This window comes from Blastomyces gilchristii, assembly GCF_000003855.2.
Source record: "Blastomyces gilchristii SLH14081 genomic scaffold supercont1.11, whole genome shotgun sequence".
In the NCBI taxonomy this organism is placed as follows: Eukaryota; Fungi; Ascomycota; class Eurotiomycetes; order Onygenales; family Ajellomycetaceae; genus Blastomyces; species Blastomyces gilchristii.
The window spans coordinates 1395662-1421070 of record NW_003101672.1 but is presented as its reverse complement, the minus strand read 5'-3'; the positions used below and the strand labels follow the sequence as shown (position 1 = coordinate 1421070).

General features: G+C 46.5%; 8 protein-coding genes and 2 non-coding genes across 10 annotated transcripts; 5 read left to right on the top strand and 5 right to left on the bottom strand.

The window, feature by feature from the left end:
* Positions 1 to 1304: 1304 nt before the first annotated feature.
* On the bottom strand, positions 1305 to 3640 carry BDBG_17287 (uncharacterized protein). The gene is made up of 2 exons (XM_031725043.1): positions 3195 to 3640; positions 1305 to 3035 (listed from the first exon to the last, which is right to left on the bottom strand). Exon 2 carries the CDS (start codon positions 1971 to 1973, stop codon positions 1749 to 1751), a length of 225 nt encoding a protein of 74 aa, XP_031579073.1. The 5' UTR covers positions 1974 to 3035; positions 3195 to 3640; the 3' UTR covers positions 1305 to 1748.
* On the top strand, positions 3477 to 3550 carry BDBG_17288. The gene has a single exon. It is a non-coding gene; the product is annotated as a tRNA-Val (tRNA).
* Positions 3641 to 3847: 207 nt separating the features above from the next.
* On the bottom strand, positions 3848 to 3921 carry BDBG_17286. Its single transcript has one exon. It is a non-coding gene; the product is annotated as a tRNA-Val (tRNA).
* On the bottom strand, positions 3848 to 5783 carry BDBG_05614 (electron transfer flavoprotein alpha subunit). The gene is made up of 3 exons (XM_002624060.2): positions 5216 to 5783; positions 4863 to 5031; positions 3848 to 4797 (listed from the first exon to the last, which is right to left on the bottom strand). The coding sequence occupies exons 1-3, from the start codon at positions 5516 to 5518 to the stop codon at positions 4223 to 4225; spliced, it is 1047 nt and encodes a 348-aa protein (XP_002624106.1). The 5' UTR covers positions 5519 to 5783; the 3' UTR covers positions 3848 to 4222.
* A 16-nt stretch (positions 5784 to 5799) lies between these two features.
* On the bottom strand, positions 5800 to 7413 carry BDBG_05613 (uncharacterized protein). The gene is made up of 2 exons (XM_002624059.2): positions 7283 to 7413; positions 5800 to 7188 (listed from the first exon to the last, which is right to left on the bottom strand). The coding sequence occupies exons 1-2, from the start codon at positions 7352 to 7354 to the stop codon at positions 6025 to 6027; spliced, it is 1236 nt and encodes a 411-aa protein (XP_002624105.1). The 5' UTR covers positions 7355 to 7413; the 3' UTR covers positions 5800 to 6024.
* A 4642-nt stretch (positions 7414 to 12055) lies between these two features.
* BDBG_05612 (murein transglycosylase) lies at positions 12056 to 13523 on the top strand (the record flags this gene model as incomplete). The annotated part of the gene is made up of 3 exons (XM_031722238.1): positions 12056 to 12920; positions 12992 to 13371; positions 13479 to 13523. 3 exons carry the CDS (start codon positions 12056 to 12058, stop codon positions 13521 to 13523), a joined length of 1290 nt encoding a protein of 429 aa, XP_031579072.1.
* A 2491-nt stretch (positions 13524 to 16014) lies between these two features.
* Positions 16015 to 16617, top strand: BDBG_05611 (uncharacterized protein; the record flags this gene model as incomplete). Its single annotated transcript, XM_031722237.1, has 2 exons — positions 16015 to 16173; positions 16435 to 16617. The coding sequence occupies 2 exons, from the start codon at positions 16015 to 16017 to the stop codon at positions 16615 to 16617; spliced, it is 342 nt and encodes a 113-aa protein (XP_031579071.1).
* Positions 16618 to 16780: 163 nt separating this feature from the next.
* On the bottom strand, positions 16781 to 18603 carry BDBG_05610 (glycosyl transferase). Its single transcript, XM_002624056.2, has 3 exons — positions 18132 to 18603; positions 17627 to 18062; positions 16781 to 17538 (listed from the first exon to the last, which is right to left on the bottom strand). The coding sequence occupies exons 1-3, from the start codon at positions 18181 to 18183 to the stop codon at positions 17058 to 17060; spliced, it is 969 nt and encodes a 322-aa protein (XP_002624102.1). The 5' UTR covers positions 18184 to 18603; the 3' UTR covers positions 16781 to 17057.
* A 136-nt stretch (positions 18604 to 18739) lies between these two features.
* BDBG_05609 (transcription factor Tos4) lies at positions 18740 to 21763 on the top strand (the record flags this gene model as incomplete). The annotated part of the gene is made up of 2 exons (XM_031722236.1): positions 18740 to 20785; positions 20897 to 21763. 2 exons carry the CDS (start codon positions 18740 to 18742, stop codon positions 20921 to 20923), a joined length of 2073 nt encoding a protein of 690 aa, XP_031579070.1. The 3' UTR covers positions 20924 to 21763.
* A 16-nt stretch (positions 21764 to 21779) lies between these two features.
* On the top strand, positions 21780 to 25325 carry BDBG_05608 (flavin-binding monooxygenase). Its single transcript, XM_031722235.1, has 5 exons — positions 21780 to 22822; positions 22900 to 23019; positions 23091 to 23170; positions 23245 to 23566; positions 23642 to 25325. The coding sequence occupies exons 1-5, from the start codon at positions 22732 to 22734 to the stop codon at positions 24757 to 24759; spliced, it is 1731 nt and encodes a 576-aa protein (XP_031579069.1). The 5' UTR covers positions 21780 to 22731; the 3' UTR covers positions 24760 to 25325.
* Positions 25326 to 25409: the final 84 nt, after the last annotated feature.

Sequence of the window (25409 nt, the reverse complement as noted above, 5' to 3'; positions counted from 1 at the left end):
TGGATAAAGATTTGCGGCACGCAAAAGGAAGGCCGTCCAGTTGTTTTGTTTTGTAGGCGGTAGGTGGTATTTCTTTCCAATTTTATTATTCTCGCTGATCGTACATTTCCAGGCTTCCACTTGATATCTCAATGGTCCTCAGCAGGTCATCACATCAACCGAAGCTAAGGGTGAGGGCTGGCGTGCCACGGCAATGACTGACTTTGGCAAACGAGTCCCTGGACGGATAGTATCTGGCTTTGTTGGGAGCCATACCCTGGGAGACATTCGGAGGGTGGCAGGTGGAATGGCGTATCCTCAGCACATCCCATCAGGTGTTCACGGGATTCTTTCTGTTGGGGATGAAATATAGGATCAGCCTAGGTTTAAGAGATGCAATAGGGGTTGAGGAGGGAGATATCCTGTATGGAGTATTCATGGGAGTTCCCTCCAGGCACCTTTTTTATTTACCTACGCATCTGCACAGTTTCTACAATAACTTACAGTGATTCAATCATAATCAGTCGTTCCCACGATGCTAAGGAGGTATCTCGCCACCATGACGGATCCTCGTCGTAAGTCCTTGAAAATAGCTTCGGTTTGTCAAGCTGCGCAACGGAGACTTTTCCCGCCAACAACTGTGAAAAATGTGCCTGCCTGATAAAAAGAATCAAGACAGCGGCATATAAATTGGGCTCCTTTTGGCAACGCCAGTCTGGGCCGGGAACCCACCAACCGGCAGCTTTTCTTTCGAGCATTCCATGCCTAGAGCCTCAAACCCGTTGACGCAAACTTCCAGGATCTTAGATCAGATTCTTCTAGAACACCTCCCACGTAATCCTATGGTCATGAGAAGTAGCTTCCCCTTATACCTAGATCCAGAGTCGTGTCTGGCCGAATTAGCGCCTAGAAATAGCCTGACACCCCTGTAGGGCTGACTGACGCATACTGCTTGATCTTATCATCTTATTAGATCACCAAGCCGCCCCCGGTTCCGAAGCCGAGCTAGTTCGGTCAAGTCCCGTCAACAACCCATTCCCGAAAGCGACGCCGACTGGTGGTTACATGTACCTAGGTAAGAGGAAGTGGATAGGACCATGTTCAGAACCTTGCGTGTCTTCTGTGACGATCACTGGGCTCAAACTTAAAAAATTTTTATTTCTGCCTGCGCGTTGCATGAACGGTACTTTCAAGGTTGCTCATGATCAAGTATCAGGGCCAATAAGGATTTGGTCGCCCTGCATGCACCCAGGCTGAAACTTTTCAAAAGATTTCTCTACATTGAGAGGATTAGCTACTCTGTGAAATATTTCATGATGAGGAAATATGTAGTAAAATCAGATGTGATATTTTGATTTCTTATTCTTAATATTGTTAATATCAGGTGGTTCATTATAGATGAAAATGAACCAGTCAAAACAAGGAGCAAAAAGACATGAAGAGAACAGCAAGGCATCAGAATTAAAGTTGGAAGATATATGGCGCACACCCGTTCGCAAACTAGAATTTTCCTTCTGAGAGGCAATGAAACACCTCCTTAGGAACCAGCATACTGTCGTAACAAGAAAATAACAAATGAAGATGGAATAGCAGAAAAGGGCAGGAAACAAAGACAAGAAAGTATCATAATAAGGAAATAGACACAACAGGGAATCTCAACACCAAACATGCTCCCAGCCAAACACGTCATTTCTCACTAATTATTCCATCTATCAGATAACTGGTCGAAATAGGCAGGGCATATAGGCCACTCTATCGCGTCTGGATGGCTATCTGGTTGCGAAGTATGAAGCACGGGCCTCCATGATAGTGGGGACGTTCTTCGAACTTGTTTGGGTCTTTGTTTGGCAGGGTTTCTTTGCCGACTGATGAAGGATGGCCTTCATTCTCGCGATGGATGATGAACTTCGAACTGAGGATGAAGAGCTCTCACGAGGAGTAGAGGTAGTTGTAGTCGCTACGGAGGCAGGATTAGAGGAAGAGTTCAAAGCCATGTTTAGGATTTTCTGATAAAATGATATTTTCGTCGAAAGATGAAGATAACAATTTCCGTTGTTGTTTTGCGGACGGCTTGATAGAGAGGCAGCTCGTCAGGACGCGATAGGATTTGATATTAAACGTTGCACAGGAATGGCTGCTTCAGGAAAATGATCCTATTTGAGATATCGTGAGGGTATATAAAGTCAAGTTGAGAAAAGTCTTCTTTGATGTTCTTTGAGAATAGAGAATTCTTTCAGAGCTTTGGTACTTTGAATTGATGATGGAGAGAAGAAATATGTAGGTTAAGAGATGGATTGAACCCTCTTCTTATACTGTGTCTTCACCCCCATACCTCACAAGTTTACCGCATGTAACAAGGGTCGACGTTCTTGATCACCGATGCACCGATGAAAAACTCGAAACTGGTCATAACTAATTAAACCGGCCAGCCCGTTGGGACAGCTCATAAAAAATGTGCCTAAGGGAACCAATCGTATTCATGCATGTTATGATGAAGTCCAGACTGTCAGGCTGGCCCAATTTACGTCAGCATCAACCAACGATAGCAGAGCATCAAACCTCTGGCCAAGGTCTTTTCGGGCGCATTCGTGCATCCCAGGCCGCTCTTGAGCGACTAGGGTGACTCATTGATTTCCATAGTAAAGGGCGGCTCGAGAAATGAAAGTTTCATAATCAACACCGCTGTTCGATGTCGGACTGGGAGGGCGAGGAGCCCGTCCCAACCTTCCACCTTGCCTTGTGCCAGACAACAAGTAGACTTCTCAGCGACCAGGTGTGTTGACCAAAGATCTCTCCACGCTTGCGCACGCGAGAAGGGCCCAATAGCCATCACTGAAGACTTCGAGATGATTTCTCCACACCCTCCGTTCTTGCTGACTCGACATCCCGTATTCGTTTGAGGTGTTGATTTCCAATATTGGACAGCGACAAGCTAAACAAGACGCAGATTGGTTTCGGCGAATGTTAGCGCCGCGCTTACTCACCCAAGCCCTGCACCAACCCCGCTGACAGGACGCTTATTTCTTGTGGATTTTTGATTATGACGTCGAAAACCTCTGGAATTGATTAGTTAGTTATCCAATTCATTTTTGGGAAATGAAACGTCTCCTTTTCTCGATTCCGTGCAACAAGAGACGAAGATGAGGGCGAGCGAACTCGTCTTGAAGTTTGAAGAAACGAAGAAAAAAAAAATCTATAGCTGAGGGAAAACAAACAATTGGAGATTGATGCAAGAAACTTTCAAAATCGCATATTAGCCTATTATTCATGAAGTCCTCCCCACAAGATACATGCACCATTCGCTTCTTCTCTTATCGCCCTCGTATGCCTCCTTTCAGCATGCATGAATCAGTCTGACTCGAGTCGCCTGAACACGCTGGTAGAAATTGTCTTTCGGCCTTCTGAACCCAAGCGTCCAAAAGCCGAACGAAGAATGCTGGCCCACCAGACCAAAATTTCTTCTGTCCCATGAAGGGTAAAAGGCCTGCACAAGCAAAGGCACTGTGGTGTAGTTGGTTATCACGTGAGTCTAACACACTCAAGGTCTCCAGTTCGAGCCTGGACAGCGTCAGATTCCTTTTTTTTTTGTTTTTGTTTTGTATTTCTCTGCATGGATTCCATCGAGTTGTTCGTCATCTTGACGGTGTCGGCACGGTAGAAAAAATGATTCTAGTTAGGGCTTTTATGTCACGTGCTTTTTGTTCTTGTTTTCTTTCCTTTTGTATGAAGGACAGTTTTAAAAGATACTCAACTAAGGAAAGAGCAAGAAAAAAATGAAGGGAGGGAAAGCAAAATGCCCGGCTTGGAGGTAAATATGAAAAATTGAAAATAGATATATATATATTTTATTTTTTTTCGCAAAAAGAGATGATGTCGCCCAGGCTCGAACTGGGGACCTTGAGTGTGTTAGACTCACGTGATAACCAACTACACCACGACACCGTCTTGTTGTGATGACATGCAAATCATTTGGAAATTATACCGATCGAATCACCTACCAAAACTCCAGAATACTGTTTCTTTTATTCATGCAATGCATCTTTGTTTGTACTGTACATAAGTATGAACAGCGATTTCAGTACAGGCAATTGTTCTGAAGAAAAATTGTCTCTAATAAGGAAGCGAGAAAGAAAGGAGAAAACGTGGGAATGCTATCAATGACTCCAAAGGAAACAAGTGAAAACCATAAAAATATAAATATATGTAAAACAAAGAATAAATGGAGAACAAAATACAGCTATTTTCACTTCTTCAGCTTCTCAGTCAATTCGGGTACCTTCTCAAATAGATCTCCTACCAATCCAACATCTGCAACCTGGAAAATCGGCGCGTCGGGATCCTTGTTGATTGCAGCAATGACCTTGCTATCTTTCATACCGGCAAGATGCTGGATGGCTCCAGAGATACCCACGCAAATGTATAGTTCAGGCGCAACGTTCTTACCGGTCTGGCCGACCTGAAGACTGTTATCCGCGAAACCGCTGTCAACCGCCGCGCGAGAGGCACCGATGGCAGCGCCCAGAGCATCCGCGAGTGGCGGCATCAGTCTGTCGAATTCCTCTTTCGATTTAAGACCCCGTCCGCCAGAGACGACGCGGGAAGCAGTGCCAAGATCAGGGCGGTCAGACTTGGCTAAGTCCTCCGATACCCATTCTGTGGGGGATGGTACGTTGGGATCGGCACCATCAATGATTTCTGCCGAGCCCCCTGTTGTTTCGCCTGCTTGGAATGCGGTTCCTCGGACTGTGATGACCTTCACGGGATCCGTGGATTGGACGGTCAGAATAGCATTACCGGCATAAATGGGTCGGACAAAAGCTATGAAATGGGAGTCAGCACAATAATAAAAGCATTCATGATCATGGGGTATGGGGCCAACCCACTATCTTCGCTTTCAATGGCCGTGATATCAGATACTTGCTGGACGTCTAGGAGTGCTGCAACTCGGGGCAAAACATTCTTGCCAAAAGCACTGTGAGCAGCGATGATGTGCGTAAATCCTTCCTTCTTGATATTCTCAACAAGAAGGGGAGCATAGTTCTCGGGCAATCCCTATATTCGCAGAGCAGGTACATGGTTAGCATATATTCATTTCTCTTGGTTATCTCAAATGGTCACCGGGACAAGCATTGAACGTAACCCGACAGCCTCTCTAACTACAAAAACAATTGAAGCTGTCTAAAGTAACAACAGGCTGCTATCTGTTCATTTGCAACGGACAAAAACCGTGGCATACCTTGTCATAAGCAGCATTGTCCACGGCAACAACCTTATCCAAACCCTTAATCTTTGCAGCCTCTGCCGCCGCACTGCTTTTCACACCACCGCCTGCCACAAAAGCAGTTACGGAGCCGCCCAGTTTCTGTGCAGCAGTGATCGCCGAGAGGGAGGAACCTTGGATCTTTCCATCGCGCTGCTCAAGAACCGCAAGCGTAGAAAGAAGCCGGGAAAGTGCTGAGAGCTGTGACCGATAAACGGGTTGAGGTCGCAGCGGAGCGGCCGCCCGAAGAATGGAGTTTCTAGCAAGAACGGAATTCATGGCTGATGGTAAGACAGGAGGAAGCTTCCGTTGAATTCAATATCGTTTGGTTCTTTCCTAGCCTCCTGGTTCGTACAAGAGAACCTTGCCAGGTGAGATCAATGGGTATAATTGGGTTGGTTTGCGTTTTGGATTTCCTGTTTCTCATGATATTTCGGAGGGGAGAAGTTGTTTGCCGCAAACCGAACGCCGGAATCTGGATGACTAAGCGGGCCTTCGGAAATTCACGGCAAAGCTGATTTGGCCGAAAGCCGCTCAAGAGCGGCGAGCATAACATGAGATACAATTAATTAATTACTTGACCAAAATTGGTTGCAGTCGAATAATCATAGAAAATGTCTGACGCTCGATAATGACTTTTTTGTTATTATGGGTATCGAAACTTCGCCCGATAAACTATCATTTCCTAAAAATTGGAGGCGGCAGGCACTACACAAAAGAACGCCGAACTCAATCTAAGAACAACAATACTTGAACATGTGTACACAAAATAGGAAAACCCATCATCAGGACTTTGAAACGGACTTTCGCTTCTTTTTGCTAGAGGTGGTAGCCCCTTCGGGAGCGGTGGCGACGGCGGCCTTGCTCCCATTGACCTTATCACCGTCTGATAAAGCTCGAGCCTTTTGAGCTTGAAGCTTGGCTTTCCTCGACGCGATCAATTCAGCATCGTCATCCTCTTCCTTCTCGGCAGTCTTTGGTTTCTTCGACTGCATAGGTTGCAGCTCCCCAGTCGATTTGCGCTTCTTGCTTGTTTTCTTTGACCCTTCAATAGCCTTGGGATCCTCATCTTCTCGAACATCACCTTCATCAACCCATAATTCACTCGCAAGCCAAATGGGCATCGCCATTGTATTCGCACCCTTCAGATGTAGAGCCTTGATATTCCTCCATCCCTTCGAAACAAACTTTTCTGTCATACCCTGAACAACGGCTTCAACATTTTCCACCAACTTCTCTGGAGTAAATTTCGCAGAACCAACACGTACAGAAGTCGTAGCGGCAGACGCCAAATGTACAGGGACACTGGCCAGAGTCTTCTCGATCTCCTTTGCAACGACAGCCGGAGATGCCACAGCAGAATACTTCTCATCGGTTGGTGGTCTCTTCCTATCTTCCTTCTTCACTCTTTTACCTCCAACCTTCTGCACTTCCGCAATGCGAATCGGGACCGGACGCTTGCTGGATTTGTAAAATATCTTTCCGAGGGTCTCCACCAACCTCATAATAATCCGATCATCGGCCAAAAAGACATCATGCTCCGATAGAAGCCGTCGTCGACTCTCGAAGCTCTTATATTTAGTCTTGAGTTTAGTGTAGCCGATGACTTTCGTAATGCGCGACGACAAGGTTGCTGGGAATTGAGGGTCGGCAATTACATCCTTCACCGCGCGTTGTGGATCGGCTGTTATGAGGCAGACACTGAGAGAAGGGGAGGTGTTCAGGGAGTGCGGGACAGGGATTTTGCCTGGTTTTAATCGGTTTTTGTCCACGATATGTTTTTTGGTGGTGACGACGAGCCAGACAGGAGTAGCATCTACCGAGTCTTCGGCGTCGTCGTCGTCTTCATCGTCGTTATTAGCCAGGAGGTCCTTCTTCGTCGATTCCAGAGCCTTCTTTTCCTCCTCCGCTTTTATATGCCGGAGAAGCGCGGATGAAGCCCGAGTAACCTATAGACAATATTTCTCTCGCGATCAGCATATAAATCTCCTCTACATTGGAGCTCCGCTCTAGTTGGGCGAAGATGAGAAAAGAAAAACCTACCTGGTCATTATTCAATTGGTAAGGGGTCCCAGAGGTGGGTTTGATGGTGAGAACACCAGAAGTCACAGCCATGACTCGTTTTATCCTGTGCCTTGTTCCTTTCGACTGATATCCTCAGTAATGGCTCTCCGTCCTGTCAACCCGAAGTTCTCCAAGTGAAAAAATCATCGGAGTGCGGTCAAGCAGTTATTCCGGATATTGCACTAGGTGAAATATTATTCCGCAGCCGCAAACCTTAACTATCTGAGCATTGAACCCCGGTACTCACCCATGTTCATTCACATGACATTGAAAACATCATCATTCTCAGCACATACTCACGGAGCATTTCAAACTTCATGATAAGTTGATTTTCCACTTATCATCACTATTACACGCATAATGTTTCACGCATAAATTCAATCCACAATTTGAGCTACAAAGCTCAAATCAAGTGGTGCTACATAGCTACAGCTAGAGTACTCTAGTTTCTCTAACAATATATACTCAGAGACCGAAACAACGAGAAAATGACAGACATGTGCGCAGATACGAAGCCGAGGCGGAATCCAGTGGCCAGTATTTAATGTAGCCCATAAATATTCCACATACTGAAGAGCCAAAGAGAGAAAAAAAAGAAACCACTCGCTCTTTTGATTTAGCGCCCAAAGAAGGTGTTTCAATAAGCGTGGTTTTCAGGACTTACGGTCTCGAAGAAACATGTAACGGCTTCTGGGTCCAAGCGGTGGATAAACGTTTTGATTTCATCTCTATTATTCAGAAGGAGGTGCTGAATATCAAGCAGATCATTAGCGCTAGAGCGAGACATGAAAGCCGCCATTTTACTACGTAGTAAGTAAAGCAGATTGATGATATAGATCGATCTATTTCCCGAACTGGTGGAGACAGATAGGATTTGGCGATTGGTGCTCAGCTCCCACGGACTGCTTTGGTATGAGGTTGGTGTTGGGGTCAAAATGCTCGTAGGATCAAGGGCTATTCGATGGATCTATCGGCGGTTTCTTATTCGAAAAATTGAGCGAGTTTGTGGTGGAGCGCTGGTTGTCTGTTTTGTCATCAATTGTAGATAGACAAACTTTTATAAATTCATAATCACTGTTATTATATGTTCATTGTTAATATATCTGTCTCACAGTATTCTGATCTGATATATTGGTTAGAAAATGAATACTGAATTATGATCTTTGATTTTTGGACACAGAGTATCTTCACCGCTTCCAATAAGATCTACCTCGATGCGCATTGATTCTGAACAGTTGTCATATGGGGGGCCGGTGAGGACAAAGACCTTCATAATATTAAGAAGCTTTGTATTGGGGATAACCAAACTAACTCTCGAATAAGCATATGTTCACTCATTTAAGTCGTTGTACATGTATGTATGTACATATCGAGGTTCAATTTCCACAACCCTTCAGAGGTGGCGCATCTTCCCAGGGGCCTGGAACGCAATGTCGACATCTCGAGTCTCCCGCACCCCTCCCATCAATTTCACAGCAAATCCTCCCATCAGGCCATAGGGAATATATTAGCTCGCTTCAGAGCGCCTGCCATGACGAAAGCTACCGAAGTTATGTAAGTTCGGGACAGGGATAACCGGGGTGGTCTGTTGTTCCTCATCAGAGCCATACTCCAAAAGATTGTATAGAGAAGCCATGCTAACGAGAGATGGAAGTATAGATACAAATATAACGAAATATATCACTAGAAAAGTTGATGTGCAACAATGATGGGGACGAATGGTCTTGTAGTTTGTTAAGAGTGCTAAGAAGAAGATCATATATCCTATTGAGAGTGTTGCTAAAGAAGGGAAAGATGAGGGCGACATCATTGTTTACATATCCAGAAATCTTGACTTGACAAGGGTCTCTCTCCTCTCAGGAGTTCACCCAATTCAGACAGGGCCACCTCGGGATGCGCGATGCGGTGGTAAGCGTTGCTTGCTGACTGGAGTAGAGGCCGTGCCGCATTCTCTTCCGGTAGTTATGGGATAAGCGTATTTAAAGCAACCAAATATTTTAGCAAGTGTTGAAGGAAAAGTCCATGTGATTGTCCTAAGCTAGTCAATATGGCAGATATCAAATAGGCGCGAGGGTTGTCCAAGGTCAACTCGGAGTACATGAGCCGTTTGTCCTAGCAACTGCAGGGGTGGCACTTCCAAGCCTAAAGATTTCGATTCCTCTGGCCATACATATCCGTATATGGCGATTAACACACCAATAATAATAAGAAGAAGAACGAATTGTATAGTAAAGATCTTTTGGCAACTGAAACTACTAAAACTTGGAAGTCCCAAGTTTGATAAACCACGGTTATTGGAAACCTTGGCACGGGCCATGTGAAGAGGTTCCCGTCCGTCCGAGCCTCCCGGACCTGGAATAATAATTATCCGGAGTGGCGCCATCTGTGGCTTTGCTCAAGAAAAGGGGAGAAGGCTTCGTAAGCGTCGTACCGCCGGATGATAAGTTGGTTTCCGCCTGCGTACAGCGTATGCGCGCAGACGGAGTAGTGTCTCTGAAAAGAAGAAGAAACAAAAGGGCCGGACCTGCGCTAGCCCCGCCGCCGGCCCTCAGAGCCTGAAAAATGGCCTGGGGCAAACTTGCAAGTGGGAGGGGAGGCCACTGCAGATCCTCATGGGAATCTGCTCAAAAAAACTCTAGTCTGGCTTGATCATCACTTACAAAAAAGGTCCCCCTCATTATTATTGTTTCTGTTGTTGTCTGCGGTGTGCATTTGTGCCCAAGTGTGCAGCCACTGGGGTTGGCAAGCCGCCCGCTTTGCTCTTATTAGGGGGTGGCAGCTGGCACCAGTCGTTGAGATAGTTAGATATAACGGTTGGAAATCATTATTCCCGTGCTGCTGCCAGCTATGAATGAACTGTGTTCAAGGTCAAGGGATGAAACGGAGGAAAGAGTTCAGCTGACAAAGAACCAAAACCCTGGCGCTTAAACAGCATTTTTTGCATTATTGCGAAACATAACACTGATTGTTGGGTGAAAAACAGCTCCAAAAATGATAATTAAAAAACAAAACAAAAAGCATCGCTTGAAGTCATGGCCCTCATTGGCTGGGTTTGCAGCAGGTTATTGTTTGATTCCAAGGTTCCAAGGATCCAACCCAAGTTACGTTACCCAACCGGGGCTCGTCGATTCGTGGGTCAGGCACCGGGAGGTTCCAGCCAACCGGTGGCAGTGACAGCCAATAGTCACAAAGCTAAAAACTAACAGCCACGCCTAACTTTTAATAAGAAAATACATATTATTACAGGAAGTATTTTTTGTTACGCCTGAGTTTCTTGCTTTTTCTTAAGGTTTTGAAAGGGGGTAACTTAATCTGTATGCTGCATACTGCGAATGTATTATTATTGTAAATGTGGATTCTTCACTGGTAACGTGTTGGGCCTAACCCAGTTTACATACGCATATATGTAATAATAAATAGTTAGCCATCCTAACAATGCTCTAGTATCTCCACAGAGTTCTGTGCACGCAACGGCCAGACAGATGGAGAGATAGCTGCGGTAAGATGCAAAAGGGGTTTTCTGTACCAACAAGCACGCAAGCCTGGATACTCCGTACATTATTCTTCAAGGGGTCCTCCAGGGCTTGCGCCACGTCAATCCACACCTTCCTCGCCCAATCTTGAAATGTTTGGTGAGGCTTAAATCGCGCATCTCAGAGTCTCCACACGTTGGCCGGGATGTATACTATTATTGGCTGACCTCAGCGAGGCTGCCTAGGCATCACCGTATCAGACTCGGCGGCGGTATGGGGCGGTATGGGGCGGCGGTCTGGCTGTGTCTATTGCGAATTTGCGAGGTACCACATCCGGTAACACCTGAGTAACCGCCAAGGGTTCTAGCCTTGTAATGAAGGCATACGCAGGTTATTACGTGCACTGACAAGGGGTTGTGTGTGTATTTGTAGAGGGACGGGGGTGCAATGTACTGTATCTCCTGTACAGCGGGCGTACTGACATTACCAGGCACCGTATTATTGTTGTTATTCTCTCGCTTACCGTTCCTTCCTCGCTCCCGTCTCCGTCTCCGTCTCCGTCTCCTCGCTCGCTCTTCTCAACACTCTCTTCCGTCACCTTCACCATTCTCTGCTACTCACCCTCCTCCAGTGCCTTTTCTTTTCCCTCCCACTTGGAAGACCGTGTCGTCTTCCTCTCACGCTCATTCGGAAATTTAAAATTCAACAGCTCCTGTGTCTTGCTTTCCGCACTCTCTCCGGCAGGCTCCCCCAGCACCCAGTCCGTTCCCTGGTCAATTCATCCTCACGTTCCCTCAGCCGACTGCTTAGCCCGCACGAATCGAACCCGTCTCTACCACCGCTACTCCAGCTTGTATAAAGGAGCCCACATTGATTGACCGTGTCGTTGACTGTTGATATTTGATATTTCCAGTGTACGTTGTGCTAGTACTATGATGTTGATGATTTCCTCTTCCTGTTTTGCGATGCAAGTTCACATCGCCTGAGACGGACCACCACCCAGGAAAGATCCTGAGGCACATGATCCCTACCATCGTTGCGCTCTGTCTTTCCTAGACTTCGAATGGGGCCCCGTCTTGACATCTCTCTCCACCCCCTTTAACTAGTAGTTATCGCTCTAACAATGGCCATCTCGAATAGACGCTTTTGTCGCCTGGGAGCTCAGCTTGTTGCTCTCGTCCGTCCCGACAAGAAAATAGGGGTCTCCGAGAGACCTCGCGCCAGTCCTTACTCTCAACACGTGCGGCTTGACGTCGTTTGAACAGAAAAGACTCCAACTATGAAGTTTACCGCTTCCGTTGTTTTGACCGTCGCTGCGGCCGGCTCCCTAGCCGCTGCCCAGCCTCACAGACACAATCACCATCGCCATCATCATGTGAAGCGCGCCCCAGACGCAACCGAAGTCGTCGTCGTTGCTGGACCAACCGTCTATGCGTATGAGTTGGATGGTGAACTTATTGACGGGAAGGAAGCCTGCAAAGGTATTAAAGATGGGTCCTTGCAGTGGGCCGATCCAGCTGTCTCGGACGACGCTTGCGCTCCACAACCCTCAGTCACCGCGCTCAAGGCGGGTGAATTCTACGAGAAGCCCGAACCAACTCCTACCCCGTCCCCGAGCATTGACCCTCCTAAGGTTGAAATTCCTAAGATTGAAATCCCAAAGGTGGAAATCCCAAAGGTGGAAATTCCCCCCATTTCCATCCCCAAACCACCACCACCACCGCCAATGGGCGGCTCCGGGCTCGACAGCGAGTTCCCTGACGGAAAGATTTCCTGCTCTGAATTCCCGTCGGATTACGGCGCCATCTCTTTGGACTGGCTTGGTCTTGGCGGATGGAGTGGTATTCAATATGTCACCGTGAAAGACTCCTCAGTTACCGATATTCGCACCGGCATCGAGGGTGATAGGTGTGAGGATGGATCCATGTGCTCTTACGCTTGTCCTCCTGGTTACCAAAAGACCCAGTGGCCTTCGACTCAAGGTGCGACTGGCCAGTCGGTTGGTGGCTTGGAATGTTCCGGTGGCAAGCTCCGCCTCACAAACCCATCCCTCTCTAAGAAGCTTTGTATGAAGGGTGCCGGTGGCGTCGAGGTCAAGAATACTATGAACAAGGTCGTTGCCGTTTGCCGTACCGATTACCCTGGTAAGTTATCATACTGTCATCCCATTTCACATTCGGAATCAAATAAACATGTTCTAACAAATCCCTCTCAGGCACTGAATCCGAAACTGTCCCACTTTCTGCCACACCAGGCTCCACCCAGCCGCTAACATGCCCTGATGCTGGCAGCTACTATGTCTGGGAGAATAAGCCCACCTCCGCTCAGTATTACGTCAACCCCAAGGGAGTCTCGATCCAAGAGGGCTGCCAATGGGGTGATGGAAGCCGCCCAATCGGCAACTTCGCTCCTATCAACTTGGGCGTTGGCAAGCGGGATGGAGCGACTTTCATCTCCATTTTTCAGAACAAACCAACCACCAACGCGAAGCTTGACTTCAAAATTGAGATCCAAGGCAGTGATCTGGGTGGAAAGTGCAAGTATGAGAACGGCTTGTTCTGGGACGCGAATGGATCCAATGAGGATGGGTGCACCGTAAGTTTTTTGTCCCTTTCCCCTAGTCACGTGCACCACCAACGTGAGGAATATCCCACATTTTGAAATTTCCATTGCTGACGACATAATTCGTTTTATCTTTATAGGTCAACGTTAGATCAGGCACTGCAACCTATGTGTTCAGCGACTAATTTTCTTCTTTTCCTTTTCGTCTATCTTGTTTTCACGCTCCAGCCCAGCAATGTCAATTCCAAGGGCCAAAGAAAACTCGCTTTCTACGATGTGGGGGGATAGGGGAGATTGAACAATCACAATCTATATGAATCAACGAGGCCATTTTACCAGTTTTATATTCTTCTTTCCCCCTTTCTTCTTCCTTCAAAACTTTTCACAAAATCGCCTCTGTCTCTCCGCTCGCTTACCGCCCCGTCCTTTCTCCTGCTCTTCTTGAGATGGCATGGTGGACGGTGTCATATGCACACAATAAAAGCTTTCCTTTTCCGGCACACGTCCCCCCAACCCCCTCCACCCTGCTGCCTCGGGAGGAAAACTATTTACTTATTACTATTACTCCTTTTTATTATGTTATGTTACCTCGCTTTTAACTCGAAGTCTTTTTTTTAATTTATTTTCCTACTTGTCTTCTTAGGTCATTTATTATACCAATACCTGCGTTTCTAGTGTTCTTTGTTTCTTTTTTCTTTTCTTTTTTCTTTTCTTTTTTTTTTTTTTTGTTGCTATGATGAAGGGCCAAACTGTTCATTTTAAAACTTAACAACTTTTTTCTCTAAAATATTTTAAAATATTTTAGGCTGCCACTCTCACTATCTTCAATCGGTGGGTGGTGAGCACCACTGCAAAGCATCACTGATGTGCCAATTCTCATGTGTTTTCTTTCTTCATGTTATATTTTCAAATGAAAGAAGAATGAAAGAGCTTGTTAATATTAAGAGATATCTTAAATATCTTTTAAAACTCAATAGCTAAGTTTTGTGGTGTTTTCTGTGCATTTATCTCAAAATGCTTTGATGCTTTGCACAGCAGTGCTCACCACTCACTCACGAAGGAGCAGCGGGTACAAATTTGCGCCAGCCTTCCCAGGTGGGAGCTGAGCGCTAGCGTTAGCGCCGGGCAGCTTAGCTTAAACCTAACAAACGCAGACAGCGCGTTTGACGCGCGGGGACCCTTTTCCCTCAACCGCAACAGATCCCACTATGAGGAACCAACCGCTCTTTTGCCTCAGTGTCTTGCACAATATCGTATTGTATTATCTCTGGGGGACTAAGATGATCAGCTTCACCTTTAGAATCTGACAAAAATGTTTTGGAGGTGGGTGGGGCTGTGTGCGAGTGATTCTATTGATATCAGAGTGGCAGCTCTCTAAAATGAACGCAAGGATCGCAGAGTCTCATATTGTTTATAGGGAGGCCTACCGACACAAGGAGATGAGCTTTTTTAGTATTTCTTGAATATAAGGCTTTTTCATATTGCGATTGCTTTGTTGTCTTGGAATAAAAACAAATGAGCGACGCGGAAAGAAATAAATATCAAAATGTAATCTATCAATCTATCTCTAATAAAAGAATAACATTCATAAAATAAACCAGAAGCAACAACCTCTCCCACTGTTCATCCATCAGCAAAAACCAGTGGTAACCAAAGACTATCAGAAACCTTGAACAACCTCAATCAATTCTCGCTCTCGCACTTGGCCCCCTTGCCCCTCACGAAGAGATCGTGCCAAGATAATAAATAGGGTCCATTTGTTTGGGAGATTGAAATGAATTGTCAATGCATTTAAAAAGATGACGAGGGCGCAATTCACAATCTGCTCGTCCTTTGTGAGAGGGTATAGGTGACTTGATTCTCTTTGAAGAGTACTGTTTTGTTGCTGTTTTGACAGGGGTCGGCTAGAGCGCTAGTGAGCATAAATTATTCAATATCATTTTGATATGACTGAAGGAATCGTCCAACTTTTGATGTTTCATTTCATTTCATCCGTTTCATCATTCGAACCATTTTCCTTATTTTCAGTTGCCAATATGATGCAACCTAGTCAACACAAGGTGATACAAACAAAGCTCTACAGCTCCTCTATTACTTTTCGAGCCCACCATCGGATTGAATATCACGACGACGACCACTATAAACATCATGTCAGAACCGGTTGTGCGGACACCCGCCCACCAGGACATGCGCAAAGCTTTGGTGAAAGTTGGGCGAGCTGTCCGGGCCCTTCAAGATCATGAATTGGGTTCGGAGCAACTAGAATAGCTCAGTATTCGTGTTGTTCCCATGATTTTGGACGAAGCCTCACCCCCGACAGACCGAGGTTTTTCGCTGCATATCGCGAAGATTTGATGCCAGGGCTTTATGACGATAGCTATAGAGATCCATACAGAGGCTTAGATGATGAAACGACAGATGCTTTCACCCGGCCTATGGATCGCGCCTAAAAAATCAATCTATATCTATACCTCTGCGATTACATCAGCACGTGCATTGAGGATTGCAAAGTGGATAGCGCTCCTTGGACTGAGAAATGGTATTTTACGCAAATCCATCAAATTCTTTGAATCTACCATTTCATCCACCTAACTTGTATCAAGTGTCGGAGAATACCCTTTCACGGGCTTATATGAATTTAACTAACCCCAATACGGCTTCTACCGCCTATCTGATATGGATGGCTCGACCCACCCACACGTCAAAGGAGTCATGTACAATAATAGCTTGATGGCCACAGAATCCACAATCCTCCGCGGCGAATTGCTTCCCGTCCTCAAAATTATGCATGGGCAGTTTCGCCAGGCCCGGTTCGCTTCTCACATGATCTCGCCGGTATGTACAGTACATGTACAAATACATGTCTATTTACCTTCCCCTCTACATGAAAGCGAATACTGTTGGTAGTATTCGGAGTAGTTGGTTGTTACTATTATGAATCTAGCTACTACGTGGCATCTTTTTCTGCGGCGTAAGCCCCTATCGGTGGCCGCGGTTGCCTCAGGGGATCTAACAAATACACATTAGCAGCTAGTTCTTGATCACTTCATTCCGACCTTTTTTGAGGATGCAGTACACTAACAAATGTATTAATAGGTTTTGTTGATATCGCTCATGGGATTCAAAGCCCGAGTACTCGAAGTATATTTCGAGGATGAGACTCTGGTCGTGCGTCCAACCAAGCTGTACGATTTCACTCACGGCAACGATGCAGCTTTCAAAACATTTACCCAGTGGTATCATGGCAAGCCAATTGGGGATACTGTCCGCGCTTCTTGATTTATTTATGATTTTTTCCCTTCAGTAGTGTTCTTAAATCCGTCTGTCTTTTGGTTATTGGGAAATGAGAATTGGAATGCTAACGGGAATCGGGAATTGGGAGCTGGGAATTTGGGCTTGGCGGAAAATAAGATTTTATGGTTAGTCCCATAATATGATGCCATGTAGAATTCTGTTCACATTTGGGAAAATAACTAGAGGTAATATGTAGAGCCAGGCAAATCGCATGTGGCGCTTTTAACCTACAAGGAGATATCCAGCGTGAAATATCAATTTATATAATCTCTCATTCAATCTTTTCAATTGCTCTATCCGAACCCGAGGTATCAAAATCGATAAAATCAGAGCTAAAAGGGTATCTTCTAGTCCAAGCTGCCAGGGGACAGAAAAAAAAAAAAGAGCAATAGATATCCAACAATATCCAAAAAAATAACCACTTACTAAAAACCATCCGCCTTTATCCCGCTCTTCTCCTCCTCTTCCAATCTCTCTCTATTAACCCTCCACCACCAGCGGTGCGTCTCATCTACCTGCGCTTTCTCCTTTTCCTTCTCCTCCTCCTTCTCATCCCACGGCTTCGGACTCAAAATATAATGCACATTCTTAACTTCTATATCCCTCCAGATCGCACTATGCACCCCTTCCCACCGTAACGTCTTCAGGGCATTATAAATATACGGCAACGGGACCCAGCGACCCGGGAACAGATCTGAGAGCAGCGACTGGTCAGCGAAGGCGTAGTTGGATGTTGAGGACGGGGTTTGCAGGACGGCGAGGATTTTCTCGTAAATAGCGGTAGAAGGATTGACGACCTGGAGGCCTCCGTTGAGCACGGCTAGGCCAGCGGTTGCGGGAGCGCCTTGTGTTTGCGCGCTGGTAGGGTCTGAATGTTGGGTTGTCAGGGCGCAGTTGGATGGGATCCTGTGGCGATTGTGTTAACGGGGGGCTGTTTCATGTATTGGGTAGGTATGGTTTTTGCGGAATTGGCAAGGGGTTTGGAACGGCGAACCAGTCTTTGGGATAATGCGGTTTCTTCAACGGGTTACACACGCACGCATGGCTCGCAGCGAAAACGCGGAGGCCCTCCCCCTTCAGCGCTGGATCGTCCAGCTCCATCTCCATCAGCTCGTCCATGTTGCGCAGCACCAGCATGTCGCTGTCCAACTGGACGACGCGATCATATTCCACAAGCGAGAAGGGAGTTAGCTTGCTCCAGCAGTCGTAGAAGCGGGTGTCATTACTGTAATCCTTGTGGGCGGCAGGGAGGAGATAAGGGATATGCTTGGCTGGGATGCCCCTCACTTGTAACGCCGAATGTCCCTCTGGTGGGAAGGAGTCTGTGTAAAGCGCTACGAGGGGGTATTTGGAGCCGACTTTTTTCAGTGAGTAGTCTAGGGTGAGGAGGCCCGGGAGGTAGTCGGAGTTGGTGATTAGAGTGGTCCATACTGCAGTAAAGTTGTCAATACAGGAATCAGGAGAGAGTAATAGTTATTTTATGAAAGCCAGGTCTTCACCTTTTTTCGGCGCAACTCCCCGCGCGGGGTTGGTAATAGTAGGTTCTCCCATTAAATCGTTCTAATATTTTGCGTTGGAGGCGGCTTAGGATCCGAAATGAGAGTCGCCAGAATAAGATCGAGGGCTGTAACGTTTCTCTGCTGAGAAGTAGTGTTCATATAAATAGGGCCTATCCAAAAATGCTGTGGGTAGTTGATCTAGAGAGAGGGCGAGTGCGGATATAGATATGGATGGATATACTCCGTATATCTATCTAGACAGGTCAGCACCAACGCACAGTCAACAAACGTGGTGATGCGACTAGACGGTTACAGCACAGGTATCCACAGAGTAACCCTCTTATAGTCTACGGGTGCTGTTTGTATTACTAATGATGTATTATTATTTTCCTGATATTTTCGCCATTCTTCTGCTGTAGAAGATAACTTGCTGGCTGTGGTTTTTTTCGCCTTTTTTGCTTATCAGATCGGAGCACGTGATAGCGGGGCAAAATTAGAACATCCTGTTAGGGAATAGCGTCAATTTAAAATTGCAAACCAAATTTCACGTGATTTCCATACACGCTTAGCAGCAAGCCGGGGCGGGTTGTTTACTGCCAGTGATGTGGATGAAGAGAAGACATTCACAGGGAAGGTTTAATATTGTCGGACTTGAGAGTATTAGAAGAGAGGCTGGTTTATATTTTGGGCTGTTCCGGCTCCTGCAGTCTATTTGCTATCCATTATTGTTTGCAGTGCTTTTAGCCGCGCACCGCGAGCCCTGGCTGGTGGAGCTGTTGACACGCGTAGAGTCGAGCAAGCGTGTGCTTCTCGCCCTGGCGTCTGCTCACTCATCTTTCTGCTTCCATTTCCCACACAACCTCCTCTATCCGCCAATTCTCTCTTCTCTCTGCCCTCTCCCTCCTGAGAGGTTCCTGTATTTCTTCTTTTTTGCTTTTCTTTTCGGTTTTCTTGTCCTATCATTTGCTATTATATCATTTGTTCTAAGCTTTTGTCTTTTCTACTTTAAAAGTGTTCCAAGCGTGAGCCTCTTTTTATATAGCCCGTTCCACGAGCAATTGGTGGACTTCGACGCGATTTTTTCAGAGACTAGGGTTCTAGAAGGGATAAACTGCTCGACTAATACGTGTTCCGGCTCCTCATTGCTCAGAATGGAGTCCTCTCCCCCGAGAGCAGACACCCTCTTGTCTCCCATCGCCGGCGTGAAGAGGCCTGCCTCTCTTCTCCCGGCCTTCGAACCCTCGTCTTCTCCGTCCTTGCCTCGTCCCTATAAACGTCTGGCACGCGAGTCCGGTGATGAAGCGTCGACATATCCAACCCCAGTTCCCACCTCTTCTACCGCAATCTTGACCTCCTCCCCTCCTCGCGTGCAGGCAGCTCGCCCGAGCCTTAAGCGAACACACTCAATGGTTTCTGAAAGAGCTCCATTAGCGACTGTGCCTTCGGTAACGCTACCGCTGTCAGGGGAGTCCATTCTGATGGGTAGATCAAGCGCCTCTTGCCATTTTCAACTGTCAGCCAGTCGATTGATTTCGCGAATCCATGTTCAAGCCACATATAAGCCTTCGACAAACCCGTTTGATCGAGATAGGATTGAGATTCTTTGTACTGGGTGGAATGGAATCAAATTGCATTGTCAAGGAAAAACTTATGAATTGAACAAGGGCAAAACTTTCACCTCTGATATCAAAGACGCAGATGTAATGATCGACGTGCAAGATGCACGAGTGTTAGTCCAGTGGCCCAGGCACGAGCGAAAGGACTCTGCTTCGACTACTACGTCCGATCAGACCTGGGAAGAGAGTTCCCCCGTGAGAAAACCTCGTACTGCCTCGCACCCGCTCCCAACCAGCCCTCTACGAAGCCGTGGACGACTCGCTTCCCCAGTATCTCCGTCTCCTGCTGTTCAAGCTCTCCAACCTTCTGAAACCCCTTTGTTGACTCCCAGCCGCTCAGTGCATAGTGCCGTGGTTGTATATGAAGATGAACCATCTCCCACTCGTCAAAAGGATTTCAAGTCCGTCTCCCAGCTTATAGAGGTAGCTTCGAGCCCTTGCAATAATGGGAATCTTCAGAACTCCATGACTAGCTCTTGCGATGGGAAGGTCGAAGAGCTATCAGAACATGACGAAGAAAACGACCCGATCGTCCATTCTTTTGGCCCCTTTGGGGATAATATCCTTCCCCGTATGGCTTCATTCAACGCAGGCACCTCTCCTGTTCGATCTCCCCTTGTCAATACTCGAAAACATGTTGTTTCACCCCGCCAGAGCACCACCACAACTAAACCTGCCAAAACCGAGGATAACCAGCATACTCTCAAGCATAAAGTACAGAACCACGTTGTAAATCAGCTCGCATTTTCTCGATTGTCATCAACCCCACTCTCGACGATTATCAGCCAACTCCCCTCAGAGCTATGGAAGAAGGCCCCTTCAAGTAATGGCGCTTTTTCTATCCCGGAGATCAAATCTATCATCGGCACAGTCGCTTGCATTGGGGAAGTGAGCCGGGAAGGTAAAGACGCTGCAGGCAAACCCTTGGAAAGCGAGTTTTACTACATTCCCGACCTGGACGAGGATGAAAAGCGAAAGGAGGCTGTTGTTAATGACTTGATGAAACCTGGGTTGCGGAGTTGCAGAAAACAACACAAGGTTCGAGACACTCCACTTAAATCGCCCATCTTTCTCATTCCCGTGTCCCATTTTCTATGTCCCATTTCGTTTATTTTTCCATAGTTTTGTTAACTCAAGTTCATGAGATAGCAATATTACTGGCGGAAACCCAAATAGCCGAGAGCCGTCCGGAAGGGAAAATTTATCAATTGTTCCTTTGACCGAGTCGAGTCGAAAACACTTGAAGCGTCCGGATTTTATGAATCACTGATTGACTGACAAGTCCGTTGAAAATGACATAATGTTAAGATTAATTTCTCCTCTCTGGAGAAAACACCAAATTTCAATTTCTTAATATTTTAGAAAACCGAAAGAGACAAGATCCCCCCCATCCCTTTCAAACAGAAAAAGGAAAAGAAAAAGGAAAAGAAAAAAAGCCCAAGAGAAGTAATTCCATCCTATTCTTTTCCAAATTACCCTTCTCGCGTACAGTTTTTTAAGCATTAGCATAGCGTTATTTGGGCACTCTATTCATTTATCTACTATATCCCTAGCCTCTGTTTTTCTTTCCCCTTTTCCTTTGTTGTCTTCGTGTATTTTTCTTTGGACACAACCCCCCATCCAGAGTTCTCATTTCTTAAATACCCGAAATATCTGCAGTTGACCCTATATCCTATCCCCCATTATTCCCATCAACTATATATCCCCGCAAATTCCCCCACAGCCAACGTCCAAACGGCCCCTACCCATGAAATATCTATCAAACTTTCTCCCAATCCTACTCCTGACACGGGAGATGTATGGAACTTCCCCTAACCCAAAATCGCTCGGATAGGAGGAATTTGATAGATGTATGTATGTATGTACTGTATGTAGCAATTAATGTTTTCTTTTTCCTCGTCTTCTTTTTATTTAGTTTTCGTTCATTTAAAATTTACCCCTTCCCACCAGTGAAGTGCTTGAGTAGGAGCCTTCGTTTCCTTCCAAGGAAAAAAACCGTGGTGCGTATATATATAACATACATTCCAAGGTTTAAGCCGGTCCCTGTCGATTGCAGTCCCTCCTCCCTCGAGTCCTCATCGGCTCCTACTATTTCACCAAGGCCGAGTGCGTGGTTATTATTATATCTACGGCAGGGCAGCCTCCATTTGACTCAAATGTCGTTATAGGCTGCCGCCGTAATATCCTTGGAATATTAGCCTCGGCTCGGGTTTGCTGCTCCCCGCTTCACCGCTCCAAACCAGCCCCATCACCGAACTCTAACCAGCTACCCCGTACTCCCTAGTATAGTATGCCACGCGCCCCTAGACTTCTGTTGATATCCAGCATGTTTGTCCATGGCAGACATCTAGATACCCGGCCATTTACTACGGCCATGAAGCCGCATGCACAAGACACTTGGGAGCTAGCTCACTATTGCTCGTGATGATTGAAGCCCAAGCACCAAAAAGCTTACGGGAAGCCATCAATATGTCGGCCCTTTCGGGTTTCCTTGTATTCGGACATCCTATCGGATCAGGATGAGGCCCCTCGGCCTTTTCAACCTTGGCTAAAGCCACCTACAGCAAGAAGAACCAGGAGCTTGATAGCTTCCTCGGATCATGGGGATCCCCACCCTGTTACCCCGTCCATAGCGCCCTCCCCTCAAGAAAGAAGGTGGCTCACTCTGATGAGATGTAGAGGATTTTCCCAGGGAGTTTGTGGAGATGGGCTCAAGATTAATTATTAGCCGGCTCGGGTAAGTCAGAATTAATGGGCCTGTGATGCTGCAGTGATGCGTAGCTGTGGTTCTTTATAACTGCCTGCAGCTGCATCATCTGTCAAGAGCCTCAATCGGGTCGTCGATTGACTCTGTTGAACACTTTCTTTCAAATATTTGAAATATCTCCCGGCTGAGCTAGGGGCATTTGCTGCCTTTCTTTCTTTTCTCGCTTTTTTCCCTCTCCTGCGGTTCCTTCCGTAAACATTATTAGAGTAAAATAGCCATGGTGTCAGACAAATGCTATCCTCAAAAGGAGGTGGGGAATAATAATTACACAGAGGCCGCTGTGGTGATTATTGGCGCTGGTATTTCTGGTATGTTAGAGATCCAAGGGACTCATCCTTTATATGTACCGGAAGCTTAGTTGCTAACCCCGTCCGCGTCGCAACAGGTATGTGCACGGCTATTAGTTTGTTGAATAATAATATTCACAACTTCGTAATCCTCGAAAAGAGCGGAGGACTTGGTGGGACATGGCGCGATAACAAATATCCAGGCTGTTGCTGTGACAGTATGTTTCTACTTTCAAGAAATGCCTTGTTCTCGTTCAATTTGGGATTTTTCTTGCTAATATCAGGCCAGTCAACTCTCATCTTTACAGCTATTCTTTTGAACAAAACCCGAGTTGGACAAGGCTGTACCCCGGCCAGGAGGAGATTCTTGTACGAGGCGTGCCCACTCTCCCTTTACCGACATCTGATTCTCGTTTTTCCGACTCTAACTAAAGCTATCACAGAGGTACCTTCATACTGTAGCCGAGAAGTACCAGCTGTTCCGTTTCATTCGTTTCAATTCCGCCGTCGAGGAAGCCAGATGGGACGACAAAACCCGCAAATGGCGGACCGCGATAAAAGTAGCAGGCGAGTCGAAAGACGCGGAATTTACAGACCAATATACGCTCACATCAGATTTCCTTGTTTCTGCCGTTGGCCAGCTCAATTCGCCCGCCTATCCGTCAATTCCAGGAATAGAAGGTTTCCAGGGAAAGATCATTCATTCTGCTCGGTGGGATTGGACCTATGATCTCAAGGGAAAGCGGGTTGGCATTATCGGGAATGGTAAGGTTTTCGTGTTTTTGATTTCCGTTTTCTCTCCTCTTGCACAGATGTAGTAGCTGATAAAAATTTCTGTAGGGGCAACGGCTGCTCAGATAATCCCAGTAATCGCTCCTGACGTCGCTCAGCTAACTGTATTTCAAAGAACACCTAACTGGGTTGTACCGAGATTAGATACTGCGATCCCCAAGCCTATTAGGGCACTATTTCAATACTTCCCGCCTTCCCTTTGGAAATTACGTAGCTGGATGATGGACCTGAGAGAGGATTTCCACGGCGCCATTGCGGACCAGGACTCGAAATACGCGACGCATGCCCGCACAGCCAGCCTGGAATTGATGAAGAAACAACTCCCCAACCGCCCGGAACTGTGGGAAAAGCTAGTCCCCGACTACCCAGTAGGTTGCAAGCGCGTCATTATCAGCGACGACTACTTCCCAACCTTCCTACGCGACAACGTCACTCTCGAAACAAGCCCCATCACCCAAATTACCAAGAATGGCATCAAAGTGGACGGCGCCGAGCACGAATTCGACGTCATTGTACTAGCAACGGGTTTCCGCACTGTTGAATTCATGCACCCGATCCAGGTCTACGGGATAAACGGCCGAGCGCTCTCGGATATATGGTCCGATGGCGCCTGCGCCCTGTACGGAATTACCGTCGAATCCCTCCCCAACTTCGGCATGCTCTATGGCCCCAACACGAACCTAGGCCACAACTCTATAATCCTTATGATCGAGGCGCAGACCAAGTACATTCAGGCGATGATCAACGCGGTGCTCAAAGCACGCCAAGTAGGCGGATCGCTCGCGATCTTACCGGATCCCAAGCGTGTTGATACTTTTAACGACGAGCTACAGAGTACACTTGAGACGACATCGTTTGCGCATCCGAGCTGTCGAAGCTGGTATAAGCGTGCGGACGGCAAGGTTACAAATAACTGGTCGGGAACTGTGGTGCAGTATCAGAAGATTCTGTCTAGGGTTAATTGGGCCGACTTCATATTGGATGGGTATGGTGCGCAGCAGCTGCGGGTGAGGCAGAAGAAGACATATGTGGGGCGTGTGAGGGAGGAATCTCTCTTTACGTATCGGACATGGCTGGTGACCATGATCGGGCTGTTGGGAACCTGGGGTTTGTTGGCTAGGAGGGGTTCCTTGGTGTTGGTGAAACTGAGGGCTTTGATTAGTTGATTTCCATTTCCATTTCCTCATGATCTCACATATATTTTTTGTTCCTTTTCCTTTCCTTCTTTTTTAGAGGGTGATTAACATATTTTTAATTTTTGTTAGTGTTAGATATATCTTGAAACAATATACATTTGTTTCTCAACTCATTCTTTCAGAGGTTAGACTCGATGGATCTGACAGTAAGACTGTCTCATTACCCTACATGTCCTTAGACAAGTTGCCGCTATTCCACGTTGCAAAGCTTGTATTGTATTGCACGTAGAAGTGAATATCTTTATCCCAACCCAATATGTAGTCAGGTAGCCACATATAGCACACACCAGATGCTTGAATTCCACTCCATTAGGCTGGACTAAATAAGCCATATTAGGCAATCTGCATAAGGTCCCTTCAACCTCCTCGTCTTCAACTCTTTAATATTGCTGTCTTCGTTTTCTTCGTTTTCTTCCTTGTGAAACAGGCTTGCCTGGTAATCCTGCTTGATTGGGCGGGTATTCACGTCATTTCAACGAGAGAGAAACTGTCCTCAAACACGCGCAAATGAGAATAAAAGTTTCATAACATGCTCTTCTGATGCCCGTTTCCCACCTTTCTCCCAGCAGGAGGGAGAACACTGCTCCCAAGGTTCTTGGGACAGGAGTTCCTTGCTTTGA